The 21,012-nt window shown below is 36.7% G+C and overlaps 3 protein-coding genes across 4 annotated transcripts in view; 2 read left to right on the top strand and 1 right to left on the bottom strand.

Moving 5' to 3' along the window:
• LOC126375634 (uncharacterized) overlaps positions 1-11,061 on the top strand; it is a 62,753-nt gene extending 51,692 nt beyond the window's left edge. For both annotated transcript variants that reach the window (XM_050022657.1, XM_050022656.1), the window contains 8 exons: positions 1,272-3,137; positions 3,306-3,587; positions 4,418-4,721; positions 6,080-6,367; positions 7,411-7,582; positions 8,343-8,545; positions 8,810-9,003; positions 9,364-11,061. In XM_050022657.1, coding sequence (XP_049878614.1) covers positions 1,273-3,137; positions 3,306-3,587; positions 4,418-4,721; positions 6,080-6,367; positions 7,411-7,582; positions 8,343-8,545; positions 8,810-9,003; positions 9,364-9,634 — 3,579 coding nt within the window. In that variant the 5' untranslated portion in view covers position 1,272 and the 3' untranslated portion in view covers positions 9,635-11,061. The remainder of the gene's footprint in view (positions 1-1,271; positions 3,138-3,305; positions 3,588-4,417; positions 4,722-6,079; positions 6,368-7,410; positions 7,583-8,342; positions 8,546-8,809; positions 9,004-9,363) is intronic.
• Positions 11,062-11,301: 240 nt separating this feature from the next.
• LOC126375718 (MIT domain-containing protein 1-like) lies at positions 11,302-12,841 on the bottom strand. Its single transcript, XM_050022815.1, has 4 exons — positions 12,617-12,841; positions 12,303-12,541; positions 11,871-12,070; positions 11,302-11,562 (listed from the first exon to the last, which is right to left on the bottom strand). Exons 1-4 carry the CDS (start codon positions 12,741-12,743, stop codon positions 11,400-11,402), a joined length of 729 nt encoding a protein of 242 aa, XP_049878772.1. The 5' UTR covers positions 12,744-12,841; the 3' UTR covers positions 11,302-11,399.
• A 349-nt stretch (positions 12,842-13,190) lies between these two features.
• LOC126375679 (DNA-directed RNA polymerase III subunit RPC3) lies at positions 13,191-20,388 on the top strand. The gene is made up of 11 exons (XM_050022757.1): positions 13,191-13,520; positions 13,786-13,910; positions 14,409-14,538; positions 15,135-15,339; positions 15,646-15,738; positions 16,284-16,445; positions 16,873-17,026; positions 17,563-17,683; positions 18,887-18,958; positions 19,582-19,749; positions 20,063-20,388. The coding sequence occupies exons 1-11, from the start codon at positions 13,374-13,376 to the stop codon at positions 20,198-20,200; spliced, it is 1,515 nt and encodes a 504-aa protein (XP_049878714.1). The 5' UTR covers positions 13,191-13,373; the 3' UTR covers positions 20,201-20,388.
• Positions 20,389-21,012: the final 624 nt, after the last annotated feature.

The raw sequence follows: 21,012 nt of genomic DNA on the forward strand, positions 1-21,012 counted from the left end.
AGTAAACAAAAAGTATCATTAAATGTCAAATATGATAGTGCGACACGCTTCTAAAGTGGTAAGTACATGATATTACTCATGACACCAAGAAAAAAATAGTAAGTACTTCAAGGCATTAGAAAAAAAATGTTATTTGAGGTCCATCACATCACACACCTAATTTTAATAATAACCCATGACCGGAAATAATATTTTAAAACTACTAAAACTTCATTTTATCTGTTTCTATTCGTTGAACGGCACTCCCACAGTCCTACTGAAAGACAAAATAATAAAAAAATCCCTTATCGTAATTCTTAGAGTTTTTTTTTCCAATATACTTACAATAAATGATTAAACTTTTAAACTTATCTATTGCGTACCCTAAAGATACCATCTGACTAACGCAGTGTTTATTTAGTTATTACCTACAGTGAATCAGTCATTGAGTCATAGACAACGCAACTGACCGAGTTAAAGATCTAATCACTCGTATTAGCTACATATTGCGCCTCTACGCTACGCGGAGAAAAAAAGCTATATTTTTTCCCGCTCATTCGTTTTTGAAGTTATTAGAGCGGACATAATATAGCGATTTGAAGAATATGGAGTCTGTTAGAAAAAGTACTGATTGACATCGTCATTAAGCTTGGACTTTGGCGCATTTGGTTGTTAATCTTTAAAGTAGTCTACTCCGAGGTTGATAGAGAGGATATATTATCAATTTAAGTTCAATTCTGGACAATTCATTATAAGATACATACCTACCTACTAATATGTACGTTTTCTAAGTACCTATTTAATAATATGTTACAATTTATTCAATACCTTACAAGGTGACCCCTGAGAGTCAAATCGCGAGGGGAGTCAAAATCACATTCAAAGTATGAATGAATGGCGTGCACTCCGTTGCAACACAAAAGATTCTGCAACGGTTTTTAACATCTGCTCAACTAGCCCATACAATAAACCACTATTATTACTACTAACATGGATTTCAATGTTTGTCTGCAAGAAGTAACTTTGTCTAACCTTTTTTGTTCATAAAAATAATGAGATTCACATACAAACATAGTAAATTCCCATGAGTATTCAACAAAAAACAAAACTAAATAGATAATTTGTGCCCTCGTCCGAACGGGTAGTCAGTGTAGTCACGCATCGTCGCTCACAACACACCAAACCATCGTCTTATAATGGACCAAGAAATTACGTCATTTTGAACCGATCATTACACCCTGCGTCACCTTCCCACGAATAATTTGACAATAAGTATTAACTCTTTGTTTCAGGATGTCCAACTTCCAACGAACGCGCAGCAAGGTCTGGTGGGGTGACTCGCCGCCGAACATTGGGAGCCCAGTGGCCCAGAACCAGCCGAAGGAGGACCAAGATTGGGAGCCTCAACTACCTCACTGGATTGCCAACCAAGAAGAAAGGAACGTCAGCTTCGAAAACATCGCGCCACCGAACAATGCACACATCAACAACCAGTGGCCGCTTCGGCACGGAAGTCCAGGTAGCCATAAAAGCCAGGATTCAGGATTTTCTGACTCCGACAGCTCGCCGCCACCATCGCAATATTACGCTTCGCCAGACATCAATGACAGCAAGAATAAATCTTCTAGCAGCAGCGATTCAAACAACAACGAAAATATTACTGTGAAGTTAGCTAAAGACTTCCAAAACACGCCGAGTAAAGACGTTGTCGATAACCCGAAGATGCCAGACGTCGTCATCACTGGGGCTCCAACGCCCAAACCACGCCTCCGAAGCAGCAGTGTCATACAATGCCCATACGACTTACAGATGTATTATGAAATCCACAACGACCAGGAGCACATAGAATTACTAAAAGATAAAGATACAGATGATATAAGTAAGACAGAACCCAAATACCCCGCTCCGAGAAATATAAACAACGATAAGTCAAAAGACAAGAAAAATATCTCACCGAAACCTCCTAGCTCTAAATTTAATGTTAAAACAGGGAATAACATAGAAATTAAAGGCTCTTCTCCAAATTACGTAAGTAACAAAGAAAATACTCCTAACAAAAGTGCAATACAGAATGATACCAAAGATATACCAGTTAAAAACTTAAATGTATTAAGCCCATCGAAAAAGTATCCTGTTAAAAAATCTTTTGTGTCGAGCACAGAAAGTATTACCAAAGTTAGTAAAGTAGCAAAAGTAAAAGATTTAGAGACTAGTAAAAATAAATCAGACGAGAGTTTGGAATATATCAAACTAGCTGATGATAATGAAATTGCTGTCAATAATCAACCCAGAGTCCGAACACCTATATCCAATGTATCCTATATACCAACTGAAAGAATATCGAAATCAAAACCTGATTACAGAAGAAGTATGTCAAATGAAGAGGAAGCTCCAATTTCTATTACTCCAAAATTCCAAAGAAATAGGCTAAATAAATCACTTAACTTCGAAGCTCAACGGTTAGATCAGCAAATTTTGGATATCCAAGATGGTTATCACTCATTAGGGCACATAGAAGAAGACCAAATAGCTGAAGAGTCTCAAATGGACGGTCTAGAAGTACATAAACCGACCAAAGCAATTCTCGGGAAAAATATTATGGACAGTTTACATCTGAAGCCCAACAAAAAGCCAGGACCTAAAGCAAAACAACGATTAGGGGCTAGAATACTTCCTTCTAAAAGGGAGAAACCAGGAGTTGTAGAAACTCACGCTGGAGGTATTCTGGAAGGGAGCAGGGTACCATCACTTGGCTTGCCTCGAGTAGCTGAACAAAACTCGTGGGTCATTGTTGGATATCCTGAACAGGAGCTCCTGATTCCGAACTACAACGAGAGGCTAGTGGCTACAGATAGTGACATAAATCTGAAAGCAAAAGACGTCCGAAGTGAGGACGCATATCTAAAGAGCAGGAGTTTGACGCCACCACCGCAGTTTCAAGACAAGCATACTCCTTACGACACAAACTCAAAAACCAATAAAAACTTAACACACGATTCAAAACGGGAGAAGTTAAAAGAAGAATTGAATTTTGACGACGTACAATTGAACCTAGCATGTACTTCCACGCCAAAAATGTTAGCTCCCCACGAATACATGAACAAACCGCGAGGCAATAAGTCTGTAAGAGCTAATTTGTTCGACAACTTCAATGGCGGGTGAGTTAATCGTTCCTGGCGTAGGTAATAACTGGCTTAGTCAATTTATTAACCTTGCTAATTAAAGATAAACACAAACAAATATTTCTGTGAGATTACAAAATCGACAAGAATCATTAATTTTGTTTCTTAATTGACCATTCATTTCATGTTGACTTTAATTCACAGGTTGGTACTAAACAACCAGGACGAGATCTTGTATAGAGAGAGAAGTATAGACCAAACAAATTTGGAACGTCTTTGTGAGAGGAAGCCTGAGCCTGTGCAGTACTGGCTCTGCGATCTGGTGGGGTCAAGCGAAAACGAGTGTATGACCACATTGCAGAGCAAGCCTCTTGGCACAGAGATGCACGCCATGGTCTCCGCCAGTTCAGCCACCATCACTGGCAACATTAAGAAAGTCCAAACTCACGGCCAGATCATAGTCCACCAATACAGTGACGTCATAAGGTAATTAAAATTCCACATACTCGCTAAATATTGAATTCCTTGTACCTGATCAGGCCATGGACATTCTAAACGGCGATAAAACTTGAGATTCTTGCACTTAGCCGTCTCATCCAAGTGTTATACGCTATTTGCAATCATTTTACACCTATGTACTTGATCATTATGCATGGATTATGCAAAGCAAACCCGCCGGACAAGTTTAGCAAAATTAATTCAACATTCACTTGACTATCGAGGTGCCATCATGTTGCTAGAATTTAAAAAAAAATTGCTACTGTGTCTATTACATCTCACACTTTACGCCCTTTAATGGTGATTTGTTCCAGTAAAGGTTTTACATAAATAGATTAAACGCCCTGTGGTGTCGTACATTATATTCTCTCTATTACTATTCCATCTTTCTGGATATAATCACTATTCCGATAAACGCAACGACACTACAATAACCGGCAACTTACCTATACAATCTAGTCTAGTCATGGTTACGGAAGAAGAGTTCAGCCATGGTGTATTTACTGTCAATGACTTTTATAGCTTTTTTGTAATGACTAAACACTTCGATAGCCATTCGGAGTCACCTCAGGTTAATAGGAAACGAAGGTACTTAACCTGTCTCAGGTTACGGTGTAACAACCATCTGTGGACAAGAGACGTAACATTTTACGTTTATGTTCCTTACCTTCGTCTATATATGTAAGACGTCTATATAAAAGTTGGGTGGATACAATATTTATATAGGTTTAAGACGTTACATAACTAAACAAAACAAAAACATTAGCTTACGTACAAACATCCAAACAACGAAAATAAATAAATCCTTTCTATTCCAGACAAATAGAAGCAAACACGTCGAGCGAGGAGCAAATCTGCCTTCTAGTGGCAAACATAAACGAATTTGTGCTGACTCACAGTATAACATTAAACACGAAGCCCCCAGGGGAGACCCCTGAGCGATGGGACAAGATAAAGAAGTCCCTACAGATGTACTTGCAGAAGTTGATAGACATTGGAGAAGACGTGAAGCTGGAACTCAATGAAAGCAACACGGAATGGAAAGTGATACTGAAACATTTAGACGCGCTCGCCGGGATCTTCCTGGAGACAACAAAGGCAGTGTTGGTGCAGCAAATGAAGGTAAAAGTTAAAGTATTTTACGAATTGGAGCATTTATTTGGCATGTAAACTTCCTTTGTTAGGTTGATTACTCACGAACTACATAAACAATCAATTTGAAACAAAACTAACTAGCGCCTTGCTAAGTATTTTTAAGTATTTTTTCAGTATTTCTGGATATTTATTAGAAGTATAATAACAAGTCAGTTATTGATATGACCTAGTATTCATACAAGGAAAATGAATTGGTAAATCTAAAACATTGTCCTTCCTTACGGAAAATTATATGACGCACCTATTTAATTTATTACCTTACTTATAACCTACCTAAATCCATAATGAATGACGTTGATAATTTATAAGGAAGTAGGTATTTATGTTGTCTAGAGGGTTCAAATTGTTTTATGGAAATAACTGTACTAGAAAATACAAATCTAGTCTGAAGTATAAATAAAGGATGAGAGAATGTTGGGACAACTTACGTTATGATCTGCATTTTTCCAGAAGTTGTCCCCACCCACATTGACTCTCTAGTTCTGTATACTAAAGAAAGTTTAATATTTTTCGATCAAGTTATTAATTAGCAGAGAAAACCGAACAAACTAAAGTAGGTACATATTAATGCAAGCATTAACATATAAATAAACTCTCTCTTTCAAATACGTTTTCCATCGACAAAACGTAACATTCCATATCCATTTTCCATTGGCGCCAAAAGTAGTGGAATTGAAACCAATATTTTATAACTTATAAGTATGTAGTTACTCAATTTTCGTTTACATATTTTGTTACCGACGAGATACGTAAATCCCTTCCCTAAGTAGCCATATCATAAATATTGACTTTGATACTTAAATAAACCTTATTTAAGGATGTTATTACATTCTTCGACGTTTCCATATCACATACGCATAGTTGAATGAGTACCTAATTGGTTTCAGTGTTACTATAGTAACATATTATACATCAATGGTTTGAAGAGTAGCTTTTGTAGGCATTCGCTTCCGAAGACATGTTATATTATGTAATTCACTTTGTTTACTTTTCATCCCTGGCCTAATTTTGTTTCAACGTCTACTCAAATTCGTCTAAGTAGGATATATACTGTTGACACAAATATATACCTAGTAAATTGTAAATGTACCAGTTATTGCTCTAAAGACCTATGTACTTAAACTGACACAATGAATGTATTTAAAAAACAAAAAAAGAAGAAGAAGAAAAAAGAAGAGAATCTGGAAGAGATTGCTACCTTAGCAATAAGGCCGCCTGTTGTACTACCAATTTAATTATAATACTAATGTATTTTTAATGTGATTCAAGTGCAATAAAGAGTTTTTGTATTGTATTGTAAAAATCAAACCCAACCTTCCTTTCAGACATTGGTATCAATAATCGAGGAGCCGCCATCAGACATGATCCTGAAAAGCACGTTGACATCCATCGGTCATCTGGCCATGCTGAGCGAGAATACAGAATGCTCTCTTCACGAGAAGTGTGCTAAGATCATGAAGAGCATAACGGAGCTCCCGTTCGTGGACTGCGGAGTCCCCAGGGCTCTCCTGACGGCGATTATAGAGAGTAATAAGAGCTCTATAAAGGCGCTCTCGCTGCGTGCGCTTGCGACGGTCTGTGTGACTGGGGATGCTGTCAAGCAGTTTGAAGAGGTCAGTTACACTAACCACCTACCCATTGCTTTAGAAAGTGTTTTGTTTAATATTTTTTTGTTTAAAAAAGTTCGCATTCGATAAAACACCTACATACAGACGTAAATTATTATTGAGATGCATTTTTTTAAGTTTCTACTTACTTAAATAAAATTAAGTTAGTTATTAGGAAAACGTATAATTTTTATGTTCAGTTCTTTATGAAGTCGTTAATAAAACCCAAGTAGTCCAACTCTTATCCTTTCGCCATTCTAGAGCATATAGACACGTGGATGGCCCATTATGGGTGACATTCTTGAGCAACAAATAATACTTCAGTTTCTTGTCAATTCCCGTCCTATCGGTCACCTTCCGGTTACAAAAGATAAGTTATTATATTACTAACCATTTAATTGCAGAATGTACTTTATCTATGTCGGACAGTCAATATGCTAACCTATCCTATCTTTACTGTCTCCATCAATAACGACTGTATTTCGAAATTTATACCTACCAGCACGGGCGGCACGGGTTCCTATATTAAAATATAAACAATACGATTATTTATTTGTTAATTGATTTTTTCATAATGATGTTTAGATATTTATTATTATTTTAGTTAGGTGTTATTGATTGTTAAATATGTGGATTTTTTATTGGTTAATTTTATTTATAAATTGAAATTAATGATTGATATTGATATTATATTATTCTGCATGACATTTAGGAATTATTATTATTGAGTTTAAATTTCAATTATATATTATTATTTAATTATTGTCAAGTTCATATTAGTATGTTGATTTCTCAGGTTGATTTAGTTTGTTTTATGCATGACAATTTTAAATTTGTATGCCAATTCTTGGCTGAATGTGCTGAGACCGATGATAACACTGTAACCCTGTAATATCTTGTAACACGCAACATTCACGAATAAATATTTTTGTATTTGTATTTGTACGATTTTTCAAATTATTAAGAGCAGTTCAATTTATTTTTGTGCAACAAAGAATTATTGATTGATTGACTAAACCCTTACGTTTATTTTCCCTTTAACCACTCAGGGTGGAGGCATCGAGATCCTGTCGGACATCCTGTCGGATCGCTCCAACCCGGAACCACAGATGCGGGAGGCCATCACAGTCCTCACACAGATCACAGCGCCCTGGCTGCGCGGACACTATGACCTGACACAGCTGCACGTCTATCTCAACACTATTGTTGACAACATCACTGGTAAGGAAGCTGGTTCTAGAAATTATTGGCAATACGCCCCACCAACTATCGTTGGTCTAAAAGAAAGCTCGGCGGGTACTTAATTCCTCTTGTGATGGATGGTTTACCCCAATTGGGATATAGTCGTGATGTTATGTTGTCTTCATCTCCATAGCATTAACCCGTTTTTCACAGGGTCCGCTTACCTAACCTGATGATTTGACAGGTCCGGTTTTTTACAGATGCGACTGCCTGTCTGACTTTCCAACCCGCGAAGGGAACCAGCCCAATACAGGTTAGGTCACGAACCCCCGAAAATGCATTTCTCGGGAATGTGGGTTTCCTCACGATGTTTTCCTTCACCTCTGAGCACGTGATAATCATTTATAATTCAAATATGAATTCTGAAACAAATTCGACAATCATTGGTTTAGACCTGTGCTGGATTCGAACCCGAGACCTCAAAGTTAGAGGCAAGCGTACTGCCAACTGGACTACCACGACTCTTCCTCTCAAACTTATATTGGACTAATAGCGGTATCCGTTTTTGTTTTTTGTATCTAAAAGACTTTTTCCATTTACCTGGACCAACCTCCGCTCGACCATCTATAGGTTTGATTAAATACGAATTACTTCAGAGACTGTTTCCTTAATCATACAAGTAAGACACAGCCAATACTTACTATTCGAGAGCCATCAGAGAAGTTTCCCTCAGCGAAAAATAAGTGACCAATTCAAATCTCAAGACTCGTTGTTTTCTGAACACCCTAATTCCCCACAGGCCTCCTGTCCCGCACGGAATGCTGCCAGCTCCTGCTCCTCTGCACGGCATGCCTGGTCAACCTGGTGAGGGAACTCGAGCTGGAGAAGAAGGAGGAACACTCCAAGTCTGATATCGTGGAGGTGTTCACCAAACACCGCACAGTGGAGCGGCTGCTCGACGCCGTGAAACGACGCGGACCTAGCATCTCTGTGTTCTTGCAAGTAAGTATACGATGGATGAATTTCATTCTCTATGGATATGGACTTTTTGGCGGGAACGGAAACGGGACGGTTGCTTTCATCATTGAATAATATGAATAATTAAGTAATACGAAGTAGAGAATGAATGAAGGTAGACATGCGAAAAATATTTTTGATGCGAACTGTAAGTGGCAGAGTTGGATACAGAAGGCCGGGCGTACATACCGCGATCAACACGTGCGGTATGTATTACCATCCATTACTAACCCACATTTCCATCCACAGGAACAGACCGCGTCTCTCCTGGCGTCTCTGTCCCGCATCCCGCGCTGCGTGTGGGCGCTGTCCCCGCAGCCGGCGCTGGGCGCGGCGCTGGTGTGCTTCGCCCGCAGCCCGCCCGCGCACGCGCCCGCGCCCCGGCAGGCCGAGATGCGCGCGCTCGCTCGCCTGCACTGCCACGCTGCTGAGGCTATCTCTAGGTAACATCACGGTTTTAACCAAGTTTTTTATAGGAAGTATTTAACTGATTAAGAACCTTTGGCGGCTCAATACATTAACACCAGCCTCAGTGAGGGCTCGGTAAGGTCTGTTGTTGATCTTAGAACTCCACGATGAGAATCAATTATTGATTTAGGTACTTAATAATAAATATCGTGCAATCACTTTGGAAGGTAAACTATATCGATTTCTTGGCTTGGATTTTAAATGGCCGAAACTGCCCGTGTGTCAAAATTCAACAATAAAATACCACAGACTATCAAACTCTTCACTACAGACGAAATCCTACATAATTCCTATTAAATAATACAAACATCACTAACTTCACCCTTCTCTTTCAGACTAGCAGTAGTCCCCGATGTAGCACACCAGATAGTGCAACTAGAGGGGGTCCCGCACCTAACTAGGCTGGTTAGGGCGCAGAGGACCCGCCCCTCCCTCGACGTCAACCCAGACCAGACCCTCATCCACTGCCTGAAGGCTCTGCGCACCCTCTACAAGCACCATCCTAATGCATTCGACGAATATCAGAAAGACGTCGATGAGATGATCAGGCCACACCTCATGGAGTCGCTTATGCTTTTCTCCGCGAAACAGGAAAGCTATGTTTAGATCAGACAACAGGGAGTAAAAAGACCACAAGAAGCCAATAGGGTATTTGACTGGGTCAAAGATAAATTATAAAATGCTAATCTAGAAATAGAAGCCAGTCTAAGATGATCAATAATCAATCTCATTTTACTTTTGGACTTATTTTCGAATTTTATTTATGAATCAAGTAACAATGAGTGCGACGTTTGACCACTTTTATTGATGACGTCACAGTACAGTATTTCCGTACAAACTGCAAAGAAAAAATTCGTTTTGATGTTTTGTAAAAAGTATCTCATTTGACTAGGTTGTCAAGAAGCCTATTCATATAAGAAAGCAATATTGCTATTTGACATTTGTTGAAATTGCGCACTTACCTATTTTTGTACGAGCAAATGTCAAATTGCAATATTGCATTTTTAGATGAATTGCTTCATGTGATCTTTTTAACCCCGGTCTTCTTCGTCATCTCTGATGTAACCTTTTTTAGACCCCGAGTAAAACACTAAAATAATCGAAGGGAAAATATTGTATAACTTGGAAACTTGCTGACGTCACAAGCAAAATGACGTAAGCAAGTATCCTGTACATTCTATTGTCTACAAAATGGTTCGAATTATAATTTGTGTATTTAAAAAACAGCGTGAAATTGACAGATTTTTTTATAAATTGTTTTTCTTTGGCTGTAAAAAATATATTATAAGTGTAATTAATGAAGATTGAAATTTTCAAGATTCTTTAAAATAAATTTGAAGCGAATATGTACTTAGTTTTGACGAGATTCCCTTTCGTATGATCTACGTAAGTACTTTATCTAGATTATATGAAAGGCGACCAACATTTTCATAGATTTGACTGAATGCCATACATTCCACTTTTTATTAAACTATTATTGTATATAAAAGTTTAATCAATTTAGTTCTATGCTGTGTATTTGCTTTGTATATACGCTAGGACTTACGTGTACCTCATATTTATCATTTTAAAATAATATATGATAAGCGTATTAATCAGAGGCCATACTTTTGATGATATTATTATTAATCTAACACTTAATTACCTACTTAATTCACTAGTCCTGTTTACTTTTAGGACACATAGTTTTACTTTTCAAAGTACTTTAGGACAACACTTATGTCTTTAATGTATTAAGATATTAGTACTTTTTGTACTTATGCATCACTAATGTCAAATGATCAAATCTCACGGAATTACCATTTTATAGTTACGGAACTCTTGCAACATTTTACCTACATACAGATGGTTTTTTTTTTTCAGATTTTCTACGTCCATAAACCTATACACTTACTTTTTTTTAATAGTGTGTTATATAAGCACTAGGTATACTTTATAAAAATTGTATAAATATTATAGCGTATGAACCGGGTAGTGTATACCGACATCATTGTTATCTGTTTATAATAAAGTATATCGTCAATTATAATAAACATTGTTTTATTTTTATTGAGACCTGTTGAAATGCAATATACCTTGGAGTAGTTGGGACAAAACCAAAAAAAGCATTGACACGTAGCGCCAAATATAAAAATGATTGAACAAAAGTTAATCCATTCATTCTTCGTCCTCCATCGCCATCTAGTGGCAAGTAGATAAAGTTATTAGATATGGAGGTTTTTAAATATTCCAGCGCCATCTAGTATCGAGTAGCAAGTACAACAAAAAATAAATTATGATTTGATCATTTAATTTTGCCTTAGTATAAATCTTAAAACATACTTAATTATATTTAACAGTATAAAATGAACAAAATAATATGATCACAGGGTCATCCATAAGATTGTTTGACGTTTTTAGAGTGTACTATATCCACAGTAGTCTCATGGCATGGTCTTAGGTCCATATCATAAACACCCAGACAGAATTTATTATCAGGAGCTTTGAAAAAGTCTAATCCTCGTCCTATTTTTATTATCCAGCCTGTACTTAATCTGAAAATAAACAAAAATCATTTGAAATATAACATTTTTATAGACATTTCTGCCATAATTTTACAAATATATAAATAATGGGTTAAATATAATTTAAAGGGGAATCCCACTTTATACTTACCACTTATCTATCAGTGAGTAAGTAAAGTGCAATGACTATAGTTAGTATACTTGGAAGACAAATAATTGTAGGTATACAGGACTTCATCAGTATTATTCAATAATACTATATTACTTCCAAATCATTTTTGGTAAAGAAATGCTAAAAACAATTACAACACAGATAGATACAAAAACACATTACTTACGTGATCTGTCTATCATGCAGTGTTTCTGAGTACTTCACAACCAGTCTTACTTTGTACTTTGTTAAATCATTGCCTAAGTTGGTGAACCACTCCCTCTGATCACCCTCTGAACGAGCATCTTTTGATGTTATTAATTCTATGTGTCTCATATTTGGACAGGACCTCACTAGAAGCTCACAGAGACGAAGGAAATTTTGACACTGGAATATTTAAAAGGCAAACTACTTTAAAAATAGAATCATATTATTTGGAATTTTTAACATTCTAGAGTCTAATAAGTTTCATCATATATGAAAAGGAATAAAGTGCACACAGGCTTGAAATAACATTCCAAAATACAAAGGACAAAAGAGCATAATAATAACATAATTATTAATTGGTAGTGTCCATGAAAGTGTTAAGAACAATAATACCAACTGTAATAGCACCCACCTGATGGAAACTCCTTATATACGGATCTTCCACAATTACATACTGCACATCTTCGTCTAAAAACCTTCCAAATAACGTCTTATAGCCATGTCCCGTTGAGTTATTCTCTATATGAACCTGTTCATGAAACAATCCCGCATCTTTCTGCTGTAGAACCAATCTCTTTATTGTCTCGGCTCTACTCATATACTCTTCAACTTTCTTCCTCAAATAACCCCTTGTAGCTTCATCAGGTTCATCTGCAGTAAGTATAAAATATTAAGGGTATATCATACCAAGGAGACAACTAAATAGAAAATGAGAAAGATACATACTTTTAATTTTATCCACTAAAATCTGAAGGCCTTCTTGGTAGCAAACTAGAGATTCAGTGTAACGTTTTTTTGTGTCCAGCTCAACACCCCGTTTGAGTATATTTATAGCTGCACTCTCGATATTCATGTTTAAACTAGTGGAAGTTGTATAATTATAATATTTCGTACATCAAAGCAATTCCCAAAAAAAAAGTAGCAAGTGACAATGTTTTGTAAATTTGTAAATGATTAATGGAAATAATGGATGTTTTTTTCTTTTTGGCCTGGGGTCCATTGAGACGATTTGATTATATTTTGTTCATCGTCTCTATTATTTCAATTTCGACATTTCAAAATTAGATGATATTTCCGAGATTTTGGCATGCAAACCTGATTGATTAAATTATTCTAGTTATGAGTTATGTGCACAAAACTACAAAGAAGATTCAATGCTTTGAAACCCAGTCAAAATTAAAAATAAATAATTAACTATTTATTACGCCGATGGCCGCAATACTATATGTGTGACAGAGAGCATAAATTGGTAATAAAATATGGGTCTTCACTTCTCAACTATCATGAACGCAGTGTTACAAAAACACACTTAAAAAAACAAACTCGTAAACATTGTCGAATATAGGTTATTTTTTATTTTTTCCAAGAAATTATCGATATACTGTTGTTACGAAGGCGACATCATTCTAAATTATTATAATATTAATTATTTTAACGGAAATGTTTGCAGTTATTTACTAAAAAGTTAAATTTTGTGTTAAAAATGTCTCATCAGCTGGGCCGCTGTGTTTCTGAGATTCTGAACAGATATTTCGGTGAAATAGTGCAGAAAGTCGGGAATGATTTATTCACGTATGGCTCCAAACCTATAGCTTTGATAATTAAATCTACAGGATTGCCTAGAACACAGGTAATTGCAAAATATAATCTTGTTATGTTAGGTTATGTTATTAATCACACATGTTTTAAAACAGCTGTGGGTGAGTATTATATCGGTGTGTGATAGATACGTGAGGCTACATGTTGAGGATGATCATTGCTTATCATCATGAAAATAATATTAGGTTTTACCTAGCATTACAATGTACTACAAAATTAGCTTTATTTTTACCAATCAAACCAACATAATATTCAATATAGTTTTATATTTAACTATTATTTCCCCACATTTTCAGATTATAGAGAGTCTGCGAACACTGCTAAAGTTTGATCTTGCAACATTTGAGCCATCTGTGAATGATTTAATAGCAGATTACAGACTGTTACCAGAAAATGTTCTTTTATTAATTCGATATCCAAGGTAGGTGCTGAATTAAAACTTAAGATAACTCACTGTATTATTCATTATAATTATCCGGAGGTCCCGGGTTTGAATCCTGGTGGGGACAAATCACAAAAATCACTTTGTGATCCCTAGTCTAGTTAGGACGTTACAGGCAGATCACCTGTTTGTCCAAAAGTAAGATGATCCTTGCTTCAGAAGGCATGTTAAGCCATTGGTCCCAGTTATTACTTACTGATGTAAGTACATAGTCGTTACATGAGTCATTTCAGGGGCCTATGGCAGCTCAATAATAACCCTGACACCAAGGCTGATGGGGTTGGTAATCCACCTCACAACCCACACAATAGAAGACGAAGAATGCATAACATTCTATATTCTTCTGTTTACTGCTGCTCACATCCACTTTTTATTTAGTTTACAAACCCTTAAACAATTTTAAGCTGTATTGAACTTAACTTTAATAGGCTGCCCTGCAATTTTTATTCCATACACATTGCACCATGCATTTTCCAGGTATCTCTTACAAATTAAGAGCAAGTTCGGTAGCGAGGCAGAGCTGCTAGTGGAAGAGTTACTGCAGCGAGCCACATACACTGCCACCATGCTACTGGTCACCATCGCTACCAAGTACAAGGATGATAAGGTAAGGTAATTGTTTTTACCTTATTTAATATTTAATCACTTATCAACTCCCTTCTATCCTTAGAAAAGATATAGTATGATCTACTCCGCACTGGCGTGCGTGTATGAAATGATTGATGAATGTGCAGGAAGCAAGAGAAGTGTGTCAGGATTGAAGCAAATGGAATTCAGTCGGATAAAGGTAACAGGTATCAAGGTACAAGGTAGAAAGTACCTTGTACCTTGATTTTTTTTCACTCTATATGAACTCACTCTAACTTCACTTTATATGAACTGATGGTGATATTTTTTTAGATTATTGCCTAAAAGCCTTTTTATTAATTAGTATTAAGTTTTTAGTTGTATCTCACCACTACGTATATATCACTGGCAGTGAAATCTAATAAGCTTGACTTAATGCACTATAAAAACATTTTATAAGGAAACCAAACTTAAAAGTACCCTCATTGACCATAAATCAAGTTAAAATATTTTATTGATTAGCTGTACCTACTAGGTTCTTATTATTAAGTTGTTATCATCTGCTAATAGTTTTCTTACTTATAAAGGTGTTCAAATTTAATTATGGGACTAAAGAACTAAAATTAAAAATTTCAGGAGAAGAATATATCGGTAGTGAAGCTAAGGGACACATTCATAAGCCTGGCCACAGCGGGGTATATCCAGCAGGCTCCCGTGGCCGAACTGAAGGAAGGCAGTGAAGTTCCCACCATGGTGCCTGTAGCCACCATCGTCCCAGACTTGGATGCTCGCCTGCTCGCCAACGCTGTCAACACCGGGGACCTTAGTGAAATTAATGATAGTGAGTTGGTTGGTTGCTTGCGTCTTATATTAAAGATCATAAATCATTTTTATGAGAATGTAAAGGTTGCTTGTAGGACACGCATAATGCCATTCAAGTGTCTAAATGCGAAAAATAAAGCCACTACTAAAGGTTGCTTGGTAGAAATTGCCGAAACAATAAGGCTGCCTGTTGCACTTGATATTTTTCTTATGCATGTTGTTTATGCTCAATAATAAAGCATTTTGTGTTATATGTTACAATGTGTTACTTTTATTTTATTAATAATATTCTAGACATTATTTCAAACATGAATACTTATTACAGATATATATTGGAAAGTGAACTATGACAGATTCCATCAAGACTTTAGAGACGAAATTATGATCAAAGCTATAACTCGGCGGATTGATGAAAATGGTAAGTTTTACAGAAAATAGTTGGTAGTGCTTTAGTTTAGAAACTGTTTATTTGAATTGTAATTAATAATCTAAATATAATATGAACACATATCTAACTTGATACTCTGAATTGAATTCATAAGAGTTTGAATTAATGTTTGCATATCATGGTATAAGAAAACCAGGTATGCTCAATCCTATTAAAAGCCGCCATTGCTAGCTGTTTGATGACGTAAGTGTTACCATTAAATTGGTATTTCCAACATTCCAAGGACGTAAATTTTATTATTAAAAATTAACTTTATCTCTATATTTCACGTGGTTTAGAGGATTTGTGCCTACTCAGGTTCGTCCCCATTACATGGGACTTAAACATAACTGGCGAGATGCGGGTGTGTATAACTATACACCTGTGCGTACAGGCATATTCCTGTTATGTGTTACATATCTTATTGTTTGTTTTAAATTGTAAAAAACGCTTCAATCAGTTTCTCTCTTTAAGTATTTTAGAGATGTCCTTTTCTCTACCTCGATAACAGTTTAAGTTTACTCCTACTCTCGCAGCGGGCGAGGCAATGCGACTCCTTCTCCAGCAGATGTACCTGTCAAGCGCGGCGTGGGCAGCCGAGTCCGCGCCGGTGCCTGCGCTCGAGTTGCGCGAGTGTTGCCGCAGACTCGACCGACCATTACTACATCAACATCTAGACCAGTATCTTAAAGTTATAGGTACGTGTGTAAACACTACTCCTCACAAAACAATGATATATTGTGAAACAAGAAAGTGATCCTATAAGGGTTCCGTTTTGCTTTTTGAGGTTCGGAACCCTAAATAATATATATTTTATGCTATATAGCATGGAATTCATGAATTTTGGAAAGCAATATAATTTCATTAGGTCAATTAATTTTCAAATTTTAATTACGAATAAAAAAACAAGTACGATGGGTGACTGCTTTTATTGATGACGTCACTAGGACATTATTTTTTTTTTAATTTGCAATGCAAGTGTTTGTCATAAAAATAACCTTTTTGATTTTTTTATATTTCATGTGTATTGCATGTGTGTGTATGTGTTTTGTGTGATGACTAGGCAGGATGGTCCAATGATCTGTGCCTGTCCCATATCCTTATCAATGTTATGTGTTCCCCCAGAGGAGAGCGGCTGCGGCTTCGTGCGCCGCAGCGGCGAGGCGGGCGGCGGGCAGCTGGTGGTGCGCTGCGCGGCGGCCGCGCGGCGCCTGGCCGCCGCCGCCGTGGAGCACGTCATCACCGAGCGGCTCGGGGACCACGCCGCCAGGATATTCCGGTCACCATTTACTCCTTCCTATTATATACAGCTGAGCTGGAGACCCACTGACCGACTGACTGACTCACTCACTGAAGTCACTGACATATTATTTGCTCTCCCAGATGGAGTGTCGGGGGGTAAAAATGATGTATTGTGATCGGGACTTCCCACGGTGCTTCACATCAGGAGGACGATCTACCTACAGCCTAAAAAGACAATCACACCTTTCGGTTTCCATCACACAATAGGCTAGTTTCCAACTAAGCAAATCAGTTACTTTTTACTAAACGTCAAAACACGAAATTACTATGGAATTTGTATAATAATATAATATAAGAAAAAGCACACTGTGATGTCATAGAAAAACGTGATAAAATATCGGACTTATTACGTTTTTTTTTTTTGAGTAAAATTCTTAAATAAGCTAAATAGAAAAAAAGAAAATGTTTGTCGTTAGTTTTAGATCTGTCTTTGTTTATCAGAATTTCATAATTTATCTTGCACCTCGTACACGACCCACACAAAATAATAATAATAAAAAACTGTCATTCCAGTCTGATTTGCTCGAAAAAGTACATAGAGGAAGACGACATCCAGAAACACGCCATGCTGCCCAACAAGGAGTGTAAGGAGCTCACCTACAAGCTGTTGGAACAGAACTTCATCAGTGTACAGGTTATATAGTTTTAAATATACGTAAAGGTCCCGACATACAGGCGAAAAAACGCTGTGACCATGTAAATAATTTAAAATTTGTTCTCTGTGTTACCCTTGAACACAATCTACAATCTTCTAAATTTGTCTTGCAGAGAGAAAGAGGATCAAAACTGCCTATTTCTCCCATCAGGTGGCGCTACTGTTGAGTGTTCATTTTGACAGTTCCCCTTACTATATGAGTAAACAAACATATTGGTGCTAATTCCTGTAAATACCATCTAATTTTATTTTAAGTTATATCTGTCATTTTCTTATCCGCCGAAAAGGAAAGGGACGGGTAATCGACAAGCATAAAATTTATGGAACACACGTCAATTTTAAGCACAAATCTAAACCAACCGTCTAAAAATTTTACATCCGTCAATAACCCGACACAGTTAAGTAGACAGCACGTCAAACGGATTGCATACCAGCGACGTACCTTTTGATTCGCCCGGGTTATTCATTCATTTACTCATTCTTCCTAAAATTAAGAGCTGTGAATCATCCGTCCCTTTCCTTTTCGACGGATATGAAAATGACGGATATAACTTAAAATAAAATTAGGCGGTGTCTGCAGGAATCGGGGCCATTGTTTTGATTATATTTTTACACTATAACCCTTTGCGCAGCGTTTAATTGCAAAATCACAGTGTTATTTTTATTCCCTAAAGTTCGGAAAGAAGAAAACTTATTTTCAATCAAAACTGCCTTTTTCCAACTGGCTGCTTTTCTTTTTTGTAACTCATCCTTCAGACGAGATACTCTCCAGGTTGCTCCACATTTTATAGCAATTATCGCGAATTTTAGCTCAACAGTGCTGCCACATTTGAGCTTCTAGTTTTTAACCTCCTCGTGGTCAATACCAAGTCAGCCAGCATGCGATATATATTTACCTTCACGTAAACCAAGCAATGAGGGTATCGAAGTCTCATCTTGCTCTGCTCAGCTCCCACAGGCAAGGTTCTTCTTCTTGAAGAAGGAAACGCGAAAGTGCAACAAGCATTTGCGTTAGACTCTGAATCCTGAAAATTAATATTATAATTAAATTCCTGTAAATATATGGCAATTACCACATTTGAACATTCTTTCTAGCAGTAAATTTTAATTTATATAAAATATACTGTTATCGAGGTGTTGTGTGTGTGTTGTGTTAACGAGGTATATTTTAATAACTTGCAGCCGATGAGAAAAGCGGCGTCTTCCGGCGGGATGGCGAAGGCGATTTATTTGTACCACGTGAAATTACATGATGTAAGTATTGTTAGATAGAAAAGAAACACTAATGAACGTCACAACACTGATTTCTGTACTTTGACAGATCTAATTCGTACCACGCATTGAAGCTATTCTTCTTCTATCGTGTGGGTTGTGAAGTGGATACCAACCTCATCAACCCCGGTGTCAGAGTTGAAGCTATTGTAAAACATTATCATTGTTGAAATATAATCATCAGCGATCGGGAGGTTAATAATTAGTAATCATCAGAACTAACGCCATTAGGGGTGAATATCCCTGTATGTTGATTAATGTGGATATGACCACGAGATTTTTGTGGATTGCGTGATAACTTTACGTTCTAATATTCTATTATTTTTGTTTTAAATAAACTGTAAATTATATGAGATGTCTTAAGTACAGTCCTACTAATATCATAAATGTTAAATAAAGCTTGTTGACCCAGACAAACAGTTAAGATAAAAATACATAAATAAATACCTAATATTAAACAAAAAATACAAATACGTGACATACAAATTACTGAACTAATATATTCTGCCTAATAGAATTATTTATATTATTTTCTTTAAAAATGTATTGTATATGGTCCAAGTGATCGAATATTTTCGTAATTATTTTTTCCTTGACCTCCCCAGGTCGCCCAGACAGCAGCGCAGATGTGCTACCTGTCGCTGCACAACGTGTGCGTCCGCGGCGGCAGCGAGCGCGCGCGCCACGCGCGGCTGCTGGACAAGCAGCGCCGCGTGCGCACGCTGGTGCACTCCATGCGGCTGCGCGGTGAGCCGCAGCGGAACATTGACGACGTATGTGCTACAACTATTGTAACATACACATACTCGCTGAACTGCATAATAATAATATTTTGAAAGGACTTTAACAATCTACATCTCTTTCTTGCACGTATTTATAGGCAAAGGACGGCACGAATTTAGGAGCTGTCAAACTAAGTATGTTAAGTTTAGGTGCGCCCGCACTGTAGTCGGTAAATGGTCCACCTTTGGAATCAGAAATAACCCTGGTTGAGATCTTACAACCCACACGAAAGCAAAAAGACCCTGGCTTCAAAGATATTGTTGTAATTTTGTCTTAAAAAATATTTCTTTATTACATTTTCAGGTAGAAGAAACGCTGACACCCCCTGAAGTGGCGTTACTGCAAGGCATAGAGAAACGACTCAAGCAACTGAGTGCCGCAGAATTAGAGCTTGATAAAAATCTATTTGTACTCAAATGGTACTTTATGTACCCACACTGACGGTTATTCAATTTATTTATAACATATTTATAAAATGCCATCGTTAATACCAAAAGGTAAAGGATTCTATTTTGCTGTCAAACTACTCGGGAAGTAGTATATTAACAATTATCTGAAATGTATTTGCTAAGCAAAAAATCGCAACATTAAAATTCATTTTTAAGGACTACAATAAAAAACATTGTTATGTTCTTAAAATTTTATTTGACCCCAGTGAAACTCAAGTCATCCAAACAATGTACAACCTATAATTCGACAGAATTATAAAACAGACTATCTACACAAAATCACACGAAAAATAAAATAGAAAATGGAGAAAATTTCCAAGCGACTCTACCCTGCAACATAGGGGATAATTTGGAACCCAAAGGAGGTAATTAATCAACATTATTATAATATAATTAATAGTAACAAGTATATAGATTATGTACGTACGTTAAACACCTGTTATACAGTGACATCTAGATTTGTTAGTTTATTATAGAACGAGACCGTTGTAATAGCGACGGAAGCGGCGGCGGCCATCTTGTTTCAAACTTCCAAAGAGCAATGTATTTTCCCGCCATCAAACATGAAACAAAACTCATTATTGCTCGTTTTTAATTTTTTTTTTTGCAAATACCAGTGATAATCGCGAAAGCTTAACAAGTTATTTAAAAATTATCATGAAACATTCTTTACCATTCTTTTAAATCCCGAAATATATTCCTTTTGCTTCCCAAGAATAATTAAATAATGAAAGTTAGTAAGTTAAGTTTTAGAAAGCTATTTTATTTTTATAATTACAAGAAAATGTGAGTCGCTTACAACGG

This window comes from Pectinophora gossypiella, chromosome 19 (assembly GCF_024362695.1).
Source record: "Pectinophora gossypiella chromosome 19, ilPecGoss1.1, whole genome shotgun sequence".
Lineage (NCBI taxonomy): Eukaryota > Metazoa > Arthropoda > Insecta > Lepidoptera > Gelechiidae > Pectinophora > Pectinophora gossypiella.

What these genes read in the sequence shown, in the direction of transcription:
- LOC126375718 (XM_050022815.1), bottom strand. Translation starts at nt 12,743, where the DNA reads ATGAATATCGAGAGTGCAGCTATAAATATACTCAAACGGGGTGTTGAG. An exon ending in TTTAGTGGATAAAATTAAAA is followed by an intron (nt 12,542 to 12,616) that starts GTATGTATCTTT and finishes TACTTACTGCAG; the next exon opens with ATGAACCTGATGAAGCTACA. An exon ending in CTGCATGATAGACAGATCAC is followed by an intron (nt 11,563 to 11,870) that starts GTAAGTAATGTG and finishes GTTTATTTTCAG; the next exon opens with ATTAAGTACAGGCTGGATAA.
- LOC126375679 (XM_050022757.1), top strand. Translation starts at nt 13,374, where the DNA reads ATGTCTCATCAGCTGGGCCGCTGTGTTTCTGAGATTCTGAACAGATAT. An exon ending in CAGGATTGCCTAGAACACAG is followed by an intron (nt 13,521 to 13,785) that starts GTAATTGCAAAA and finishes CCACATTTTCAG; the next exon opens with ATTATAGAGAGTCTGCGAAC. An exon ending in ACCACGTGAAATTACATGAT is followed by an intron (nt 18,959 to 19,581) that starts GTAAGTATTGTT and finishes TGACCTCCCCAG; the next exon opens with GTCGCCCAGACAGCAGCGCA.